We start from the raw sequence: 22,581 nt of genomic DNA on the forward strand, positions 1-22,581 counted from the left end.
AATTAACTTGATATGTACTTTATGATTTATTTCTTTTTGGGATGCGTTTACAATAACCGATATATGTTTTTGTGAATATGTGTTTAGTTGTATTAAATATGTGTTGTTTTAGATGAATTTCTTGAATAAATTTTATTGAACAGAATGGTTTAAACAAAACTGATCTTCATAAAAACGAAATATGAACTGCGACATCTATATTCAGATGTCTAGATAAAGTGTATTTACTAACGGAAATTAACTAAATAACATTATATTCACAATGGGAGAATAAAAAGCTGTCACCCCTTCTAATGATAGTTGTTTTGTTACAAAATCCCAAATGGACGCAATGAGAACATTTATCGCAATAGACCCTGGTCACGATCTTAACGTATGGTCTTACGTCATTATTTGGGGGTAAACTTTTCCGCATACACACAGGGGTTTTTATCTGATTTTGGGGAAAGGGCCTGGCCTTTTTTTGAGGGGAAAAAAATCGCGCGAAATGCCGGATTTTGGGGAAAAAAAATCACGCGAAACACCAGATTTTGGGGAAAATAGGAAAGTCTTAAATAATCAATTTAACATATTTTGCTGTTTTTAAAACAAATTCAAGGCAACAGATAATTTAATTATGCAATATGTTATATTTTCTACACTGGATCAGGTTAACTTATGTATTTAAAGTTTCAAAAAAAATAATATTTTTTTAAGGGGAAAAAAATGAAGTCTGGGGGAAAATTTACCTGCTGAGGGGAAAACAAATCCGAGGGGAAAGGGCCGTTTTTCGGCGGATTCCAAAGAAGGAAAATAAGCCCTGACACAGCATGCTTTAATCGTATTGTAATGCAAAGTACTCATAGTATACATGTAACAGATACATATACTAGACGGGGCCTGTAAGGGAAACTACCCTTACGATCAAAACATTGACAAACATAGCCGCGTCCGTCTGGTCAAGGAACTGTGCAGATTTGTTTAGGCTATTTAAATGGGAACGAGGTCCGAAAAACGGACAATTTATATCATATTTATTGTTTGTTCTTCATGATTGTTGTCTTATCGGCTGTGGAAATTCTCGCGTTACAAAAGTGAACAGTTTGCAGGCATGTGCGTTCGAATTTTGCTTAGAAGTTTACGTCATTAAAAATTACACAATCTTACAAGGCTTCACGAAGTTATAGGAATAGAGGATAATGTGTGGATGATGATAAAGGAAGGAATTTCAGCTGCAACCATTTTTTGCAGAATTACAACCCTTTCCTATTTTGTCCACTGTATAAAACCCTCAAATATGTTGTGGTTTTGTCTCTGTTTAGACATGTGTTGTGGGGGAATCGGTGTTTGTGACATATTTCTACTTTTGTACCCAAAGTGTTTCATTCAAAAGAACACAATTTGTTTACTTATATATTTTCTTTATTTTTTGGGTTTAATGACTTCAGACATCATGGACGTTTATCATCCGGACAGAAGCCTTGAAGATAGGGAAGCCACTCTAAACACGCTGTTAATGAATGCAGCAGTAAGTGGCATTGATTCAGAACCCACAATTTGTGTATCACAAAGCTGTTATAATATTATAGTATGCGTAGTAAACTAGTTTGTAACTAAAGTAAAGTTTCATGAGACAAAGTTTTTGTGTGTAATGCTCATTTTCCTAAATCAATGGTCTAATTTGTCACGCGCTCATGCTTTGTCGTAATGACTGCAGCCGATAATAATTGCACCTGTTTCGTTTGTGTTCCTTTGCGGTGTGATGTTTCAATACCAGGTAACCACATTTGTAGTGAATGTTATAGCAGGTTTGCATAGAACTATTGCCTTTATGTGGTTAAAAACGCCATAAATGAACAATTGTGCATACATGTGTATTTTTTAGTGTGGTCGTGTTTTGAGAGGGGAACACAGAGTACCCGGAGAAAACCCCACCTGTCCGGTAAGGTGACCACTTTGTCATTCAACATTCAATTTTAAAATACCTTCATTATCACAAATAACCAACATGATGATACGGCGTGTTGGGTGTATCACATCTCTCAATCTCAATAGTCAAGGTCACATTTAGGTATTTAACAGATTGTAGGGTCTGTAACTTTGTCATTCATCAGTCAATTTTAAAATAACTTACCACAAATGACCACACTGAAGAGACAGCATGTTGCACGTATCACGTGACCACTCCTATCGGCTAAAACATGGTATTGGTGCTGATAAAGGAATTTTATATGCATGAAATAGAAAATTTCAAGAGGTTAGTGTAACACATTGTTAAGATATGCGTGGAAACAAGCTCTAAAAATAGCCATTTTTGAGCGTTATGTAGGCTCACTCAAAAAAAGCTTGAATATAAAATAGAGAATTCTCTTAATATCATACTGCAATTATGCATTTATTGGTCTGGTCTATCCTGCAAATATTGCTTCTTGAATTAAAGAAATCGGTAAAATATTATTGATTTATTAAGCAAAATACCGTCAGTAGAGAAGTTTTGTTTCAACACTGAAATTCAAACACTAATCTGTTGTTATATGCCAACATTTTGTACAAAATAACATTCATGATAACTTTTATTGACATCTCAAACTCGTATTTGAATGGTAATTACTCACTCTTAGAGGTAAACAGTGGAATATGGAATCATCAGTGTCCAATCAACACATCTCTTGTTACCTAAGATATTGAACCTTAGAATCTATAATAGCGGAGATAAATATTATGTGTGATTCAATTTGTAATACTATATTTCATAGACAGAAGATCCAGGTCTCCGTTCTGCCTTGAATCAATCCATTCCAACTACACAGGTCACTCCCAAACCAGGTATGTTTATTGCCTTTATTGGATAGAAAAGCATTTATATTTTACAGATATAGTGCCAGTCTTCACGCAAACTTTTAAGCGTACTTTCTCGTGTTATGTAGTAAAGTCATAAAATGTGCTACTTGCCCGACTATATAGTTTAAAAACATATACTTACCTGATTTTTGTTTAACTTTTCTCAGGCTTCGGGCAAGTTGGTGAGGGTGAAGACTTTTCAAGTGTTGTTACAATTGTGTTATAAAGTTATTATTTTGTTTGATTTTGTTGCCATTACATACAGTTTTATTTCAGTAATATGTCTGAGGTGAGTTTACCAACTCACACTTTCCTGGGTATATAAGCTTGAATGTGTATTAATACAAAGAGCTAATGCTTATGCCAGTAACTGACAACAGCCATACTTGAATCTAGGGTATGGTGAAAATGGCCCTAGAAAGAATTTCAAACCCAGTCCCCTCAAAAGTTATGTGTCCATGTAAGGGATAGAAAAATACCGATCCTTGCATTTGTAGTCCAGCCCTCTATAACTGAGCTAGCTGCCCGGTTTAAAAAAATGTAATGCCTAAATTATTTGCCTAACCTCAATACACATAATTTAGTCAGCATGAGAGTCATTGATATTTTCATTTGGAAGAAAACCTTGCCTCAGGCATATAAATCCATTGGTAACAAAATCAGCATCAATATCTATTACATAAAATTATTTGACACAATTTAACATATTTGCACAATTTTGTTATAATGCTGCCAAATGACTTTGTTGACTAAACACATGTTCGTGGATTTTGCTGATAAAACACATTTTAGCTCACCATGAGCACAACGTCTGTTGTCCGTCGTGTGTGCGTCGTTCGTCATCATTATTTTGGCTTGTGAACGCTCTAGAGGCCACATTTATTGTCTGATCATGAAACTTGGTCAGAACATTTGTCTCAATGATACCTCGACCTAGTTCGAAACTGGGTCATGCTGGGTCAAAAACTTGGTCACTAGGTCAAAAAAAAAAGAAAAACCTTGTGAACACTGTAGAAGTCACATTTGATGCCCAATCTTCATGTTACTTTGTCAAAATGTTTTTCTTAATGATATGTTGGTTGAGTTCCAAAATGGTTCCAGTCCGTTGAAAAACATGGCCGCCAGGGAGCGGGGCAGTATTCTTAATATGGCTATAGAGAAACCTTGTGAACACTCTAGAAGTCACAATTTTTACCCAATCATCATGAAACTTGGTCAAAACATTGGTTTCATTGACATCTCGGATTAGTTTGAAAATGGTCGAGATCGGTGAAAAAAATGGCAGTTTTCTCTATATGTATATATTGAAAACATGTGAACACTCAAGAAGTCACATTTTAGGTCCGATCTTCATGAAATTTGGTCTGAACATTTGTTTTCTGGATACGACAGTTGAGTTTGAAAATGGTTCGGATCGGTAAAATAACATTGCCGCCAGGGGGGGGGCATTTTCCTTGTATTTATCTGGTAAAGAAAGCTTGTGAACACTCTAGAAGTCACTGTTTTGCCTTAGCATCATGAATTTTTTTCTAAACAGTGATTTTATAAATATCTCGGACGAGTTCGAAAATGGTCATGATCGGTGGAAAAACCTGGCCACCAGGGCAGTTTTCTGTATATGTACAGTGGAATCCCTCTAAACCAGATCCTCTCTATACCGTAATCCTCTCTAAACCTAAACCGGATAAATTGTCCGGTCCCATTTTTTTTCCATATAAAACCATGTGAAAATATCTCCTCAAGACTGGAATCCCCTCAATTCGGAATACCGGTCATTCTTTGGATCAAAATTGGGTAATTCCATACGTAATTGTACCTCTCTAAACAGCTCAGGGCCGGTTTATTGCACCTCAGACATAGTGTCAAAAAGTTGTGAATAGGGGATTAAAGACGCGTGAAATTATTAAAGGTGGTTGAACAATTTGCATATTGTAAAAATCGCAAAACAATTTAAAGATACTTGTCCTGTGATGTACATATCGCTCAATAGATGTGATAATACTGATTATTATTACTGATAATAAACATAGAGTTCTTTAGTGTGTTTTGTTTTTGATAGAGGGAGCCGTGCTAAATTTTAATAATTTTAATGCTATTTAATTTTATGTTGTTTATTACAATTGCTAATTTAATGTCATTTAAAATGGTGATTTGCAGAAATCTTGACACAGTTGCATTTAGATATTCATTTAGATTTTAAAATTGGTAATTAAGATAACTAAGACTAAAAATGTCGGAACCTCCTTCTAAACGATGGTGCATGGAATTTTATTGTCTTTAGAAGACAAAATCAAACTGATAAAAGAGTCAGAGATGTTGCCAAAACCTACACTCAAGATGCTGTCAGAGAAATATTGGGTAGGAAAGTTGACGATCGGGGATATCGTGCAAAAAAGTCGGCGACATGTTTTTCAGTGTGAAAAGGAATTAAATTCACCTAACAAATGTATGCATGTATACCATTGTTTGTTTTTCAGGGTGCACTGTTCGATCAATGTTGTGACTGATATTGCTTTCTAATCAACAGATTAAGCGATGTGTTTTTCTTATGTGATGCAGTATAAATGAATGGTATATATATAAATAAACTATGACAATTTGCTTAAAGTGTTCTTTCCACATAAGGCTATGTAATTGACCTTCTGAAAGTAAGAAAAGTCAATGTCCCCTCTAAACCGGAATCCTCTCTAAACCGGAATTTCCTCTCGGTCCCGGAGGTATCCGGTTTAGAGGGGTTCCACTGTATATAGTGAAAACATGTGAACTGTCTAAAAGACACAATTTTTGCCCAATCATAATGAGTTGCTCTTTGGTCCGTCGTGATTCAAGCGTCTCCCACCCCAAGTGCTCAATCAATTTAAACATGGTATAAAAGCCAGTTTAGCAGGCACTGACATGTAGGGAAGAAAAGAAAAATTACTATTTTGCTGGATTCTTTTCTTCGAAAAAGAATAACAACAAACACATAGCAGGGTTTAAACTGTAAAACATAACAAATGTTTCATGTAAAAATACGACTCTCAGTCTGAACATTTAGTTCTTCTTGAATGCTCTGAGCTTTTATGGGTACATACATACAGCTAGTGACCTGGAGGGTCAATAGCTGGGAGTTGGATTATTTCAACTATCTGAACACTGAACAGTTAAATAACGTAATGTGTGGACGATGATAAAGGAAGGAGTGTTGGCTGCAACCATTTTTTTGCAGAATAACTACCCTTTGTTATTTTGTCCACTGTAAAAACACTCAAATATGTTGTGGATATGTCTCTGTTAAAACATGTGTACTGCGAGAATCAGTGTTTGTGACAAGTTTTTACTTTTGAGTTAAAAGTGTTCCTTGCAAAAGAAAAACATATGTTTACTTATTGCATTTTCTTTAATTTGTTTGTTTAATGACTTCAGCCATCATGGACCCTTCACTTCTGGACTCCAACCTTGAAGTTAGGGAGGCCATGCTTAACCAGCTGTTAATGAATGCAGCAGTAAGTGGCATTAATTCAGAACCCACAATTTGTTATCACAAGGCTGTTATAATATTTCAGTATGCGTTGTAAACTTGTTTGTAACTAAAGTAAAGTTTCATGAGACAAAGTTTTGGGTGTTACACTCTTCTCCATAATTCATGGGTGTTATTTAGGTATAAAACAGCTTGTACCTACTGTAACTTTGTCATCCAACATTCAATTTTAAAATAACTTCATAATCACAAATAACCAACATGATGATACGGGGTGTTGGGGTGTATCACATCTCTTTTTTTCAATGGTCAAGGTCACATTTAGGTATTAAGCAGATTGTACGGACTGTAACTTTGTCATTCATCAGTCAATTTTAAAATAACTTACCACAAATGACCAGACTAATGAGAAAGCATGTTTCACGAATCACATCTCCTATCTGAATGGTCATTACTCCTCTTACAGAAATCAAAAGGTTGCCGCTATATAGCCGCAATGTTGCGGCTACAAAGCCGCTACCTTTTTTGTAGCCGCAACTACTAGCCAGAAAGTAGCCAATAGTAGCCGCTAGCGGCTACCGTGTGGCAATCTTATGGCTATTAGAAGCCGCTAGTGGCTCTTATAGCCACTAGCGGCTCATAGTTGCAGCTAGCGGCCCATAGTAGCCAGAAGATTGCCAGAGCATATTCTTGTATAAAAAAAAGTGCAATTATGAGCCAGATGGTAGACACAACCAATACTTTAATATTAATCTTGAAAACACAAAAGGAATATAGTAGCCACTAGTGGCTCTTAGTATCCAGAAGGTAGCCAGAACATTTTCTTTGTCAATAGAATGGCACTTGAGAGCCAGAAGGTAGCCACAATTGTAGAATTACATCATATTGTGTATGATGTCATGACATCACTGATGATGTCTTCAGACAAAAATTCAAAATGGCTGAAGAATCTAACAAACAAAAAGAAGTTACTGGGGAAGAGTTAAAGTCATTGTAAATAAGTTGTGGTGATTAATACAGTTTCAATTGGTGTATAATAATGAAAAAGCATGGCTTTGGAAATACATGTAAAAACCTGCACTATTGAAATATTAAATTTGATTGTTCATACCCAAAAAAGGACTCAATAACTTTTACAATCAAAATATGGATTGTTGCTCTTTAGATGGTCTACTTCTAAGATTGTTCTAATTGTTTGGGCTCTCTCAATATATAGATCACTTAATTGAGCAAATTAATCAATATTTTGAAATGTTTAAATGTTCATCTCTAGCTGTATAAGAATGTTTTTCTTTAATAAAATGTGTTAAATTAAAATGAATGAAATTTGTTGTTATGAAAATAACTAGAGCAAATAATACAATTTTCTCTTAGTAGAAAATGCATTGCTTTGCAAATTATAATATGGTATTGTAGGTTCATATATGTTTGTGGCTGTCAAGGTTCAAGCATCAGTCAGTACTTGGTAGAATACAATGGTCAGGTCTATACCTATATAACCCCAAGGGAAAATTGTGAGGAATTGTGCATCTGCTTTGAAGTGTATATATCATGCAAATTATTAATTTTTATGCCCCCCTTTGAAGAAGAGGGGCTGGGGGTATATTGTTTTGCTGGATGTCTGTCGGTAGACCAGCTCAATGGCCTTTGACATTAGATGACCCCTTTTGAAATTTGGGTCACTAGGTCAATGGTCAAGGTCACTTTCACAATAGACCATAGCCAAAACTAGTAGGGGCAACATAGCCCTAACAAGTTGCGAGAGCACAGCCAGAACTAGTAGCGGCAACATAGCCGCAACTTGTAGTGGCAACCGAGCCGCAACTAGTAGCCAGAGCAGAGTCAGAACTATCAGCGGCAACATATCCAGAAATTGTAGCGGCAACCGAGCCGCAACTAGTAGCCAGAAAGCTCATTTGCATACAAAATACTACCGAGCGGCTACAAAGCGGCAACTAGTAGCGGCAACTGAGCTGCAACATTGCTGCAACTTAGCCGCTAATGGTTGCCGCAGGGCCTAAATTTTCGTAAGGGTCACTCTTAGAGGTGAACAGTAGAATATGGAGGAATTAGTGTCCTATCAACGCATCTCTCATTACCTAAGACATTGAACCTTAGAATCTATGTATAGCAGAGACAGTTACTGTGAGTAAGATAAATATTATTTGTGATTCATTTTGTAATACTATATTTCATAGACAGAAGATCCAGGTCTCCTTTCTGCCTTGAATCAATCCATTCCAACTACACAGGTCACTCCCAAACCAGGTATGTTTGTGTGAGCATTTTTATTGCCTTTATCGTATAGAAAAGCATTTATATTTTACCGATTTTGTGACAGTCTTCATGCCAACTTTTTAGCGTACTTTCTCATGTTATGTAGTAAAGTCATAAAATGTGCTACTATATAATTTTAGAACCTACACTTACCTGAATTTTGTTTAACTTGTTTGCTTCGGGCAAGTTGGTGAGGGGGGAGACTGTTCAAGTGTTGTAGCATTTGTTTTATAACGTTATTGTTTTGTTTGATTTTGTTGCCATTACATACAGCTGTATTTCAGTAATATCTCTGAGGTCAGTTTACCAACTCACGCTTTCCTGGGTAAGCTGTGTATAAATACTAAGAGCACATACTCATGCCAGTAACTCACAACAGCCATACTTAAATCAGGGGTAGGGGGAAATTCCCGTAGAAAGAATATATCAAAGCGATTAAACCAGTCCCCTCAAAAGTTAAGTGTCGATGCAGGTGATTGAATTACCAATCCTTGCATTTGTAGTCCAGCCCTCTATGTCTGAGCTAGCCAGCCCGGTTTAAATGTATGTATTGCCTACATTTTTTGCCAAACGTCAATACACAGAATTTAGTCAGCATGGCGGTCATTTATACTTTCATTTGGAAGAAAACAACTTTGCCTCGTGCATAAAAATTCAGAGGGAAAAATATCAATATATATGACATAATATCATTTGACACAATATTGGTATTTGCAAAATTTTGTTATAATGTTGCAGAATGACATTGTTGAGTAAACACATTTTCATGGAATTTGCGGATACATGTACTCACATTTGTTAAACTAATTGTATTTATCATTATGATATAGTTTATAGTACTGGTTTTCTTGTTTCTTTGAATGACATACTTTTTAATGTTTTCAGGATTTTGTATCAAGACTAAGAATTCAAATAAAGAAAAGGTGTTCATCAACATTTGTACAGCAGAAAATGTAAGCAGTTTATTGCATTGCAATTTACATTTCCCAGAAAACTGTGTTGTTGTTTGCTTGTTTGAGTCAGGTTAACGTTTACAAGCTATAGCATGATTACTTAATGTTACATTTTGGATCAATGTGTGATTATTTTGATCTTGATTATTGATTGTTTTTAAAGCTATTAAATGTTTATCACGTACATATAATGATCCAAACAGAATTCTTGTCATGGAGTGTTATGTTCACAATGACTTAAAGAGACCTTTTAACAGATTTTGGCATGTATTGAAGTTTGTCATTTAGTGTTTTAAATTGATAAATGTAAACATTTGAACTAAATAGCTTAAGTAAAAAAATGAATTCAATTAAAGAAATAAATAAAGTAATCTTAAACTGGGCTCGAATCACTTACCATTGGAGTTAAAGTCTTGCACTTACACCATTTGGCCATCCTTGCTCTCACAGTGAGCGGTGTATTTTACACTTTATATAAGCAATCCTGGTAGTGTCACAAAATATAACGATAACAACAGAACTCTCCAAATTATTCAATTGTTTCAAAGACCTGTAACGCAATAGCAGTTTGGTATATAAGACAGTCGAGTATCCAGTGGATTTCTCACATAAACATATAAGCCAAAAACTTGACAAAATGTTATCAGACGATACCTGTTTAAAGAGAGTTTGGTATTGAGGAATCACACTGTAACTGCTCTGGTTCAACAGATAAATACTTGATAAATCTTAAATAGTCCATATTGATTAATCAGTAATAGTCCATATGGATTAATCAGTAATAGTCCATATTGATTTATCATTAATATTCCAGTTCAAATTCCAAAAACTCATTGCATTAACATGATACAATGTTTTTCACACACATATAAAATGCAAGCATGGAATTATTAACACTGCCAGTGGAATGTTCCAGCATAAAAATATTTGTTCACTCTATTGTCTTTTATTTGAGATGCATTCTAGGAAAAATGGGATAATTGCATGTGCCTAACGTGTCGTCCAAAAATAAGTGTGTGCACAGGCTAAACAGGTACGACACTTTCCACTTTTATGGCATTTTTTTAAAGAAGTTTCTTTGAAACAAATGAAATTTAGGCTAAAAGTGTTGTCACAGACGACACTTTACGCACATGCATTTAGACAAATTATATCAGAACATGGCTCAATTTATTGAAGGTTCCAGCCCCTAAAGAGATGAGTGATGAAGACCTTATCAAGCTGTTGGAATCCGAGGACCCTACTGGCTACAGGATCCCCATGTCTATAGGGGAACCACATGCTGAGATGGATAAAGGTGAGTGTGATGGCCCTACTGGCTACAGGATCACCATGTCTGTAAGGGAACCACATGCTGAGATGGATAAAGGTGAGTATGATGGCCCTACTGGCTACAGGATCACCATGTCTGTAAGGGAACCACATGCTGAGATGGATAAAGGTGAGTATGATGGCCCTACTGGCTACAGGATCACCATGTCTGTAAGGGAACCACATGCTGAGATGGATAAAGGTGAGTATGATGACCCTACTGGCTACAGGATCCCCATGTCTATAGGGGAACCACATGCAGAGATGGATAAAGGTGAGTGTGATGGCCCTACTGGCTACAGGATCCCCTTGTCTATAAGGGAACCACACGCTGAGATGGATAAAGGTGAGTGTGATGGCCCTACTGGCTACAGGATCACCATGTCTGTAAGGGAACCACATGCTGAGATGGATAAAGGTGAGTATGATGGCCCTACTGGCTACAGGATCCCCATGTCTATAAGGGAACCACATGCTGAGATGGATAAAGGTGAGTGTAATGGCCCAACTGGCTACAGGATCACCATGTCTATAAGGGAACCACACGCTGAGATGGATAAAGGTGAGTATGATGGCCCTACTGGCTACAGGATCCCAATGTCTATAGGGGAACCACATGCTGAGATGGATAAAGGTGAGTGTGATGGCCCTACTGGCTACAGGATCCCCATGTCTATAGGGGAACCACATGCTGAGATGGATAAAGGTGAGTGTGATGGCCCTACTGGCTACAGGATCACCATGTCTATAAGGGAACCACACGCTGAGATGGATAAAGGTGAGTGTGATGGCCCTACTGGCTACAGGATCCCCTTGTCTATAAGGGAACCACATGCTGAGATGGATAAAGGTGAGTGTGATGGCCCTACTGGCTACAGGATCCCCATGTCTATAGGGGAACCACATGCTGAGATGGATAAAGGTCAGTAATGGCCTATTAATTGTGTTGTGAAATGAAGCAAAAAAAAGGTGAGATAAATTCAAATATCACCCGGCCTATGTGCTGGAATAGATTTTTAATGTTTTAATCAAGTTATATTATAAGAGTTTTTAGGTTTTTTGTTGATTTAGGGAAATGGCTTGCCTTCTGTTTTGGGGGAAAAAAATATTGACAAAACTGAGAAACAGGCAAAAAATGTTCATGGGTTACATACAATTTGGAGAAAATTGCATCATTTTTATGCTCCCTTTCGAAGAAAAGGGTAGATATAGTGATCAGACTGTCCGTTTAGGTTTCGAAAAATGCTCATAACTTCTATGTCCCTTGAGATATAACCCTCATATTTGGTATACATGTGTATATGGACAAGGCCTTTCCATACGCACAAAAATTTTGACCCCTGTGACCTTGACCTTGAACTTAGGGTCCGCGTTTAGATTTCGAAATCTGCGTTTAGGTTTCGAAAAATGCTCATAACTTCTATGTCCCTTGAGATATAACCTTCATATTTGGTATGCATGTGTATATGGACAAGGCCTTTGCATACGCACACAAATTTTTACCTCTTTAACCTTGACCTTGAACTTAGGGTCCGCGTTTAAGTTTCAAAATCTGCGTTTAGGTTTCGAAAAATGCTCATAACTTCTATGTCCCTTGAGATATAACCCTCATATTTGGTATGCATGTGTATATGTACAAGGTCTTTCCATATGCACAAATTTTTTTACCCCTGTGACCTTGAACTTGAACTTAGGGTCCGCCTTTAGGTTTCGAAATCTGCGTTTAGGTTTTGAAAAATGCTCATACCTTCTATGTCCCTTGAGATATAACCTTCTTATTTGGTATGCATGTGTTTATGGACAAGGCCTTTCCATACGCACACAAACGTTGACCCCTGTGACCTTGACCTTGAAGTTAGGGTCCTCGTTAAGGTTTCGTAATCTGCATTTAGGTTTTGAAAAATGCTCATAACTCTATGTCCCTTGAGATATAACCTTCATATTTGGTATGCATGTGTATACGGACAAGGCTTTTCCATACGCACACAAATTTTGACCCCTGTGACCTTGGCCTAGAACTAAGGGTCCGCGTTAAGGTTTCGATATCTGCGTTTAGGTTTCGAAAAAAGCTCATAATTTCTATCAAGCCTTTATAGGGGGCATAAGTCATCCTATGGTGACAGCTCTTGTTTTGAGATTCTGTTGAGGAAAGGTCCTGTTTCATGGGGGGTGGGGGGAAGAGGCCTATGTAATGCCTCAGATAAATTAGTAAAAAAGCACTGGTTTAAAATATAAAATTAGGTATGTGTCTGTTAATTGACGAATTTGTAAATTGTAAGCAGATGGAGGGTGTACTAAAAAATTGTTTGTTCATTTCTGTTATTTTCCATGTGTAGCGGGTGGAGGGTGTACAGCCTATGACGTGGTGGTCTCCCCTGAGTTCATGCAGAAGATGGGAGCCAGTGAGCTGTTCAGGACATTCTTCCTCACCGTCATGATGGAGGGACTCGAGAGCAAATATGACATCCAGCTCAGTAGAGGTACCAATGTGTGAGCCAAGTTCTTGGAAAGCTGGGCTTAATGCGTGTGCTATGGTGTTGTCCCAGATTAGTCTGTGCAGTATGCACTGGCTATTCAGGGACCACACTTTTCACCTAAACTGGATATTTGTTAAGAAGAGACTTCTTTTAGACCTAAAATTCCATTAAAGCGGAAAGAGTCGTTCCTCATTACAGTGATTAGCCTGTGCGAAATGCTTTGTGTACATGATTGCAACATTGTATTACCTGTGTTTGCTTTTCTGCAGTTGAGGTTTTACACCATGGTGTTATTTCATTAATGCATGCTTGTTAATGAGATAAAATACTAGTGAGAAACTTGACACTTCATTATAATTACTGCACATGTACATTATACTGATTTGAGATTGGATACCCAGGTTTTACAAATTTACAGGTCATTTACAAATTCAGAGTGTATACCCATATTGATTTTGCTTTTGTTTCAGAATGGATTATTTTAAAGAACAGGAAGTTTGTTGGGACGCTTCAGGTTCAAAATGTGAGGACAAAATCTAAACCTTTCATCATGGAGATGGACAAGTAGGTGATATAGGATAATGGCAGCTTGCATACAAAATATTAGATTAGCATCATGTTACAAATATTTTTATCAGAGTTTGTTGTAGTATTTTTGTATGCAAGCTGCTATATGCCATTATCATATATATGAAGTATAACGGCGTATAGCAGCTAGCAGACAAAAAATCATGTTAGCATGTTTACCAATTATATTTAACAGTTTATTGTGTGGTACAGTTCGTATGGCATGAGAAGGACAGTCCCAATTCTATTTGAAACAAAAAAAAGACTGATGCACGGTCTCATTTCATCATACTAGGGTAATGTTTGCTTTAATGAATACATGTTTCAGCATATTATTCATAAATACAAAAGCAAAGCTCAAGCTAATGCCAAATAAATTCTCGCAGAATAATGTGTATTTCTTAAGTTGGCTAAGTTTTTTGTTAGTTCACCTGTGCCATGCACAGGCTGAGCTTTTGGGAACATCTTTTCTACCATCTCCCAAACTATTTTTTTGAGATTTAAACAAAACTTCATACCACTTCACAGGAATGATCCTTAAATCATGCCCCTGGGGTAAAATTGACCATGCCCCAGGGGATTTAATGGACTTAATATATATTAACTTAAAAAAACCTCTTCTGAAACCACAGCCCTCAGAACTTTGGTATGTAGCATCAGATAGAGGTCCTGTGCATAGTTTTATTTCATAAATTATGCCCCTAGGGTCTAAATTGACCATAACCATGGGTCAAATGCTGTATAAAACAACTATAGTAAATTACTTGAACAAATCTTATCTGTAATCACATGTCCAGGAGCATTGATATTTGGTACGTAACATCATTTAGTGGTCCTGTACGAATTGTTTTTAAGTCATGCCCATGGGGTCAAAACTGGTGAGGCCTTAAGTTACACATCATTTAAATAGAGTAATCAAATGAAAAGAATTTTTTTAAATTCTAAAACAACAAAGCCAGCATTTTTAATATAGGCATGTAACATCATATAGTGGTAAGTCAAAAAAATCTTAACACCACATACAATCTGTCTAGAACAATTTGTTATCAGTAACATAATATTGTTTGAACTTATTACCATACTGTATTTGAATATTGTATATTGTAGACAAAATGGAGAAACACCAAATAAGCCTGGGAGACTAATTCAAGAAGTAACATCTTCAGCTGAGGATATAAAATCCAAGTAATTATATGTACATGTATTTTTAACTTTTTTATTTGCATGTCCCTTTTTCATCTGGCCAGAAAAAAATCTCATTTCATACATTATTATTCCTTAACTTTTACAACAAGCCAATATTTTTTATTATAAAAATAAACCAAGAGCAATAACTCTGAAAATATGCAAGCAAAAGATATAGCTCTTGTTCACCGCACTTTCCAATAATGAGGGCTATCTACGGATGCAGTTATACCTCTTTTAGTTTTGACATGAGCTGTGGACAAAATTTAAATATCAAAGTAAACAAATGGCAATTACACTTAAACTATTAAAGCATGAGTGCCTCTCGTGCATGGCGCTTTCTTGCAAGGAGTTCTTCCTACCTGTGAAATTTGACGTTGATGCCTCTAATTGGTTTCAACAGAATTCCAATGCCTGACTGCCAAATGGCTACATGGAAACCAGTTAACCTTCTTCACAGCTTTGTTGTGCAGGCAAAAAATAAAAACTTACAACCAATGTTTACAATAGTGTAGATAGCATGTTGCTTTTAACTTCTCTCTCTCTCTCCCTTCCTCAATGGTCAAGAGCACACTTTGAAGTCAAATTAAACATTTGACTATAAAACAACCCAAAGTAAAATCTGAACCGTAAAAAGCTTGTCCTGACTGTTCTTTTATCACTCATCATAAACATTTTAAATAACTTAGGACATAAGTTAACCATCTTGAGACGGTGTGTGTGGTGTAAGACCCATGTATCTGGATCAATGGTCACGGTCAAACATACAGGTCAAAGGTCAAGTCCAAACTGTAACTTCATACAATTTTAAAATAACGTAGCACATTTTTTTCACCATATAGAAATGATGTTTGGCCTGTAAGACCAATGTCCCTAGCACAGAGGTCAAGGTTAAACTTCAAAAGTTCAAAGGTCAGATTTGAACATTTTAGAGTGTGCCAAAACTACAATATTATCATTCATCATTGAATTTTAAAGTAACTTTTTGCAAAAGTTACAAAATGTTACACGCAAGTCCTTTCCCCTTATGCAGCAGTCAAGTTCATATAGAGGTCAAATGTCAAACATGGCCATGGTGCAGCTTGTTAAATCGTTGCAAGCATTCTTGACAGTGAGCCAATCATATTGCTAAGAGGCTTCTCTATATATGCATGCATTTTCACAGGTCTTCTGTAACGTACTTTTTTTTTATTTTCAAATTTCTGTTAAATATAGACTAATTTTGAAATAGAATATTCTGGAAGTCATTTACTAATTTGTTCTGTTTGAGACCATGGGGAAATGTCATGAATTGAATCATGTTTATACCACCTGTACATCTATACCTCATGAACTATAGCCTTTGCACAAATATATCATCTTCATAGTTAGCATTTAGTTAAACTGTTTTATAGTACTGAACATCTTTATCTAGAATAAAGAGATTTAAAACTAAAAACATTTTTGTTTGAACCCCTACAGACCTAATGATTTTTATATGATTTTAAAATATTTAAATATGTTTACACTGAAGAAATGTGTTGATTTGTTAATGTTCATATTGTTGCATTTTGTAGAGGCAAGGAGCCAGACTACCGTATTGTGCAGGAGCCGCCAGAAGGTCATCCAGAGTTCCTGGTGGCAGAGATAAACCTTCCCAATGTGGTGAGTAAACTCCTCAATGTGGTGAGTAAACTCCTCAATGTGGTGAGTAACCTCCCAATGTGGGGAGTCACCTTACTTAAGGACTTATTACTGCAAACATGCCAGAAGGTTTCCAGAATCTCACTTAAGGACTTAAGTCTGCAAACCTTCTGATTAAAATGTTAAAAAGCTTGCATGAAGATCTAATATGCCTGACTTACAGCCCAATCATATTTCATATTTCTAAAAAAAATATATGTCAGTATCAATTGACACTGTTGAAAAAAACAAGCACCATATATACAGGATACTAACTTGATTTTTTACAAGGTCTTCCTTTTTTCTTAAAATTGGTAACACTTAAGATAACGAGCAAATAAAAAACAAAAAATTACATATTATTTTTCAAATGGATACCCCTGCAAAAAACTGTGTTAATTAATATTATATTTTTATTCCCCCGGATCAAATGATCGGGGGTAGATTGTTTTTGGCCTGTCTGTCATTCTGTCCCAAAACTTTAACCTTCGTTTAAGGTTTGCATAACCTTGGTTTAAGGTTTGCAATAACTTTTGAAATATTGAACATAGCAACTTGATATTTGGCATGCATGTGTATCTCATGGAGCTGCACATTTTGAGTGGTGAAAGGTCAAGGTCATCCTACAAGGTCAAAGGTCAAACAAAAAATCAAAGTGGCGCAATAGGGGGAATTGTGTTTCTGACAAACACATCTCTTGTTTTAAGTGTCTTTGTGAACTCATGAGAGATCTTTCTATCAATATTATATAGATCCTGGCAAAAATGCACATACAGTTCATAGCCTTATTTTATCATGAATAGCAAAACTATGTATATGTTGTCTCAAATACATTTTTATTTTCTCTAAAATATACTAAATGCTTTTTCTAAACAGTTTCCAAATTTTATAAACTGTCATTTTGTCAAAACAAGAAATCCAAGATAACTTTACTGATTGGTATGATACCTTGTTGATGACATAATCACCACATGTCATCTGAAAATTATGTTTCAACAATACAGCAATACATATTCTGGTTACTAAGTGGTCATGTGTTCATATTTGATTATTATCTGTTAGACAAGGTTTGGCTGGATTACATCAAATGCCAGTCTTACTGAAAAACAAGAGGGCCATGATGGCCCTGAATCGCTCACCTTACTAACCTTGCTACATCAACTTAAATTCTATCAGACCCATGTGCAATCCCAAGCCAGATTTCATCAATTAATACATTCTGCCAAAATTTCAGTAAGACGTGATGAAAACTGTGATCTCTTTCATCTACACAAGGTTTTACTAGAATTGGCTTGGTGACCTAATTTTTTACCCCAGATGACCCATATACGATCCAAAATCAGATATTATCAAGATAAACATTCTGACCACATTTCATTAAGATCAGATAAAATCTATGACCTCTACTGTATACACAAGGTTTTTCTATGATTTGACCTAGTGACCTAGTTTTTGACAACAGATGACCCAAATACAATCCTAACCCAGATTTCATCAAGATTAACATTCTGGCCATATTTTATTAAGTTTGGATGAAAACTCTGACCTCTACTGTCTACACAAAGTTTTTTTTAACTTTGACCTAGATAACTAGTTTTTTACCCTAGATGACCCAAATTCGATATTAACCCAGATTTTAACAAGACAAACATCCAACTTACTTGTTGGGAATTTGTACATGTTACGATGCTTTCGCGCCATTGCGCGGAACGTCACGTTACGTTAACGTCATAACTGTGAGTTCGTTGTTTATATACATTGAGATTTGAAATAGATTCAGAACAAGACACAACGCTGTCTTCCTTTTATACGATCACAAGACATTTTGGTGCCGTGACAAACTAGTCAAGAGTCGAAATATGCAGCTGAACAAGCTCATTGCGATGCGCTACGGTCATCGTCGCCTTATATCCAGAGAATTAGAGAGATTCGACTCAACCGAGTTAACGACATCAGAGTACGAGAGATTACTTCACATGATTGTGGAAGAAGCAGAAGAAGTGAGAACGCTGAACGATAAGATCGTCAACCATAACGATATCGAAGATTTATCATCGGAACTGGTCGAGGGAAAATCATATTCATTCGACCTAGAGTTAAAGATACAAAGACTTAGAGAAAATCTGAATAAACGTATCGGAAACAAAGAAGAAATTACATCGAACGTTTCACAAGACGAAAACAACAGTGGGCAACCGGAACCCGATAAAGAAATTGTTTGCGCATTAGACGAAATACAGCCGGGTCTTCCGGAATTGAATTGGCACACACTTGAGGTATCTTCCACGAAGAAGATGACCAACCAGAGTGTTTCATTTCAAAAGTTGCCAAAACTATCTCTGCAGTCGTTCTACGGGGATATAGTATAGTGGCAGACGTTCTGGGACAGTTTTGAATGTTCTGTACACCAAAACCAGGCACTATCAGACGTGCAGAAATTTTCATATCTTCGTGCATTAGTTCATGGCGCAGCGAGTTCATGTATAGCGGGATTCCAGTTAACAAACGTGAACTATATGAAAGCTATCGAGCTACTAAAACAACGATTCGGACAGCCAGAAAAGATAGTAGAGGCGCTGATGCAATCGCTGATCCAATTAGATCCACCAAAGAACACTCCTGATAGTTTTCAAGCATTTTATGATAGACTATAGACCAGCATAAGAGGATTAGAATCACTAGAAGAGTGCCAAGAGACATATGGGAATCTGTTGGTGCCTATCATAAGAGACAAGTTACCGACCGCAGTACGTCAAAGTATGTCACGTGATCTTGGGACCAATAGCTGGAAGCTTCCCGACCTAAGATGTGCCATCGAGAAAGAGATTGCCATCATGCGAGAAGGCGACACACGGGAACTTCCGGTTTACGGCGCACATATGCCGACTGCGTCATTCCATACCGGAAGTAGATTTCCGAGGAAAAAACTCATGCCGTCAAGATCAAACGAAGACATTAAACATCGGAAGGTGACCTGCCATTTCTGCGATGGAGAACATTTTGCAACAAATTGTAACAAGACAACCAACGACAGGGTTCAAATTGTTAAACAGAAGAAATTGTGTTTCAACTGTCTGTCAAACTCACACCAAGTAGTATTGTGTAAATCCCACAACAGATGTCGCAACTGTCAGCGAAAACATCATACCGCCATCTGTGAGCAGATGAATACGAGATCTTCCCTGAATCCTGATGCCTCTCCATTCCAAGGCAGCGCTACGGCACATACAATTCTTCATTCTTCCACACAGGCAGGATCTAATGTTCTCCTGAATTCTTCATTCAATCCGACAACTGTATTATTGAAGCAAATATCTTGTTCGATGAAGGTGCTCAGAGATCTTTTATCACAGAGAAACTTGCGAATGAATTAAATGTTAAAGAGACTGGTACAGAGACAATCTACTTGGCAGCATTTGGTCATTCATCTCAAAATGTGCAGATAATGAAAACCGCCACAGTGCACGTTATCACTGACTGGAAGGAACGGATCCCGATCGACGTCCTAATTACGCCCACCATAGCCGTCCCGCTTCCGAACTTACAGAAAAACATCACGCCCTATCATACCTACGAGGTTTAAAATTAGCACACCCAGTTACTGCTCGTGAGACGTTTGATATTGCAATGCTGATTGGTGCAGATGCTTACTGAAAGATAGTTCAGAATCACGTTGTTAGAGGCAACGGACCTACGGCAGTACAATCAAAACTTGGGTATCTTCTTTCTGGCCCGCTGCCAAATACAAGCGCAGGGACAATACACCATATGCTGAACGTTATGACGTCACCTTTGATCACCGTTGACATCGAGCGATTTCGGAAATTAGAGTCCATAGGCAACACGCCGGAAGTGGAGGTGACTTCCGGTCCGAAAGAACTTCAGACATATATGGATACCTGCATATATTACAAGGATAACCAATACAATGTTAAACTGCCATTGAAAAAAGACCACCCACTATTACCAACGAATTACGATGCAGCCGTCAGTCGTACGCAGAACATTATAAATCGTCTACGAACAGACCCGTACATGTTCCAGAAATACGACGATATTATAAATGAACAGCGAAAACGTGGATTTATAGAAGCCGTTGACTACCATACGTTATCGACTGGGATCACGGAAATAGAAGCTGTTATAGATGATCGACCTCTGACCTACATCAGTACCGCGCGGAGTGACTTGCAGCCGCTGACCCCTTCTAATCTTGTTTCCGGTCGACGAAGCACAGTGCTACCCTACAGCCGTGACGTGGATTTGGATTCTCAAAATATCGTCACCAGAGAGAATATTTCCAAACGAGCGCGAATGCAGCAAAAACTCATCGACGATTTCCGCTGCAGATGGAGAAGAGAATACCTCACAGCTTTACGCGAAAACCAGCGGATTTCCGGGCGTAATGAACAGACGATTAAAGTCGGCGACATCGTCATGGTACACGATGAAGGTCCACGGTCACGATGGAAATTGGCAAGGGTCGAGGCGCTCATCCAAGGCAACGATTGACGAGTACGAGCCGCAAACATTCGGACTGACGGGGAAATTACGAATCGCCCAATTACCAAACTATATCCATTGGAGGTCGGAGACGTAACAGTGTCATAAATTTACTGATAAATCTTGTTGCGAAAGACAATAATCGTGCTAAGAACATTTTGTTTTAAAATGTATTTTCGTTCCAGATATAACATTAATGTTGAATTTATATAATTATTTGTTTCATGCTTCGATATTTTAAGTGCATATTCACGTATTTCTATATGTTTATTCACATTTTGCGGCCCCGAGTATGTTGGGAATTTGTACATGTTACGATGCTTTAGCGCCATTGCGCGGAACGTCACGTTACGTTAACGTCATAACTGTGAGTTCGTTGTTTATATACATTGAGATTTGAAAAAGATTCAGAACTAGACACAACGCTGTCTTCCTTTTATACGATCACAAGACAGTGACCTAGTGACCTAGTTTTTGACCACAGATGACCCAAATACAATCCTAACCCAGATTTCATCAAGATTAACATTCTGGCCATATTTTATTAAGTTTGGATGAAAACTCTGACCTCTACTGTTTACACAAGGTTTTTTTAAACTTTGACCTAGATAGCTAGTTTTTTACCCTAGATGACCCAAATTCGATCCCAACCCAGATTTTAACAAGACAAACATCCAACTTACTAATGGGGTTGTTTACCCTCGGGACTTCGGTTAAAAACCATTGCCCGAGCACACTGCTTAACATATATACTATGTGTTAATACGGTCGAAAACGGCCATATGGTCAGCCCGATTGTACTAGGCTGGACCATAAACATAATAGGGTACTTTGTAGTGTTGATGCGGTGCTTTAATAAAAATATAATAGTTTAAAAATAGCTTTACTTTTAACAATTTAAAACGTTGAATATAAACGAGATACTCAAGAATCTAAACATATAAAACTACGCTAAAAGAGAAGATTTTCTATTGGTTGACTGCATTTTAAAAACATGGGGCTGATTGGTCGGAATTCCTTAACTTACAAAAGCAAGTAGTTCAATCTGTTTTGGAATGAAAACTTTGCACAATGTATAACCTTGACACTAAGTTCGCTATTTATAACGTAAACAATGTTGAATTTCATGATAGGAAATATATGGAACAAAAAAGGATAATTACATCCATTAGTACTTTAATTTATTTGCATTTAGAATGATTGTTTTATATTGTTTAACTACTATGAAGATGTTATATTATTATTATAGTTATTATTATTATTATTATACTATTGATGATGTTTGTGTTAAAAAGAAAGAGAAAGAAAGAGAATAGCCCAATTTGCATAAGTAGTATTATATGTGGCATCATCATTATTAGACCCA

The 22,581-nt window shown here is 36.9% G+C and overlaps 1 protein-coding gene across 4 annotated transcripts in view; it reads left to right on the forward strand.

The window, feature by feature from the left end:
• The window catches only part of LOC127853038 (PIH1 domain-containing protein 1-like), a 29,409-nt gene that overhangs the window by 471 nt on the left and 6,357 nt on the right, over nucleotides 1-22,581 (forward strand). Inside the window, exons 2-12 of one of the 4 annotated variants that reach the window (XM_052387169.1) lie at nucleotides 1,428-1,507; nucleotides 1,865-1,921; nucleotides 2,736-2,805; nucleotides 6,226-6,305; nucleotides 8,479-8,548; nucleotides 9,443-9,510; nucleotides 10,690-10,807; nucleotides 13,158-13,301; nucleotides 13,769-13,862; nucleotides 14,973-15,050; nucleotides 16,607-16,694. In XM_052387169.1, coding sequence (XP_052243129.1) covers nucleotides 1,433-1,507; nucleotides 1,865-1,921; nucleotides 2,736-2,805; nucleotides 6,226-6,305; nucleotides 8,479-8,548; nucleotides 9,443-9,510; nucleotides 10,690-10,807; nucleotides 13,158-13,301; nucleotides 13,769-13,862; nucleotides 14,973-15,050; nucleotides 16,607-16,694 — 942 coding nt within the window. In that variant the 5' untranslated portion in view covers nucleotides 1,428-1,432. The remainder of the gene's footprint in view (nucleotides 1-1,427; nucleotides 1,508-1,864; nucleotides 1,922-2,735; nucleotides 2,806-6,225; nucleotides 6,306-8,478; nucleotides 8,549-9,442; nucleotides 9,511-10,689; nucleotides 10,808-13,157; nucleotides 13,302-13,768; nucleotides 13,863-14,972; nucleotides 15,051-16,606; nucleotides 16,695-22,581) is intronic. The other 3 variants (XM_052387170.1, XM_052387171.1, XM_052387172.1) reach the window with 3 other exon arrangements.

The sequence above is a fragment of the Dreissena polymorpha genome, chromosome 12, assembly GCF_020536995.1.
Source record: "Dreissena polymorpha isolate Duluth1 chromosome 12, UMN_Dpol_1.0, whole genome shotgun sequence".
Taxonomy (NCBI): Eukaryota; Metazoa; Mollusca; class Bivalvia; order Myida; family Dreissenidae; genus Dreissena; species Dreissena polymorpha.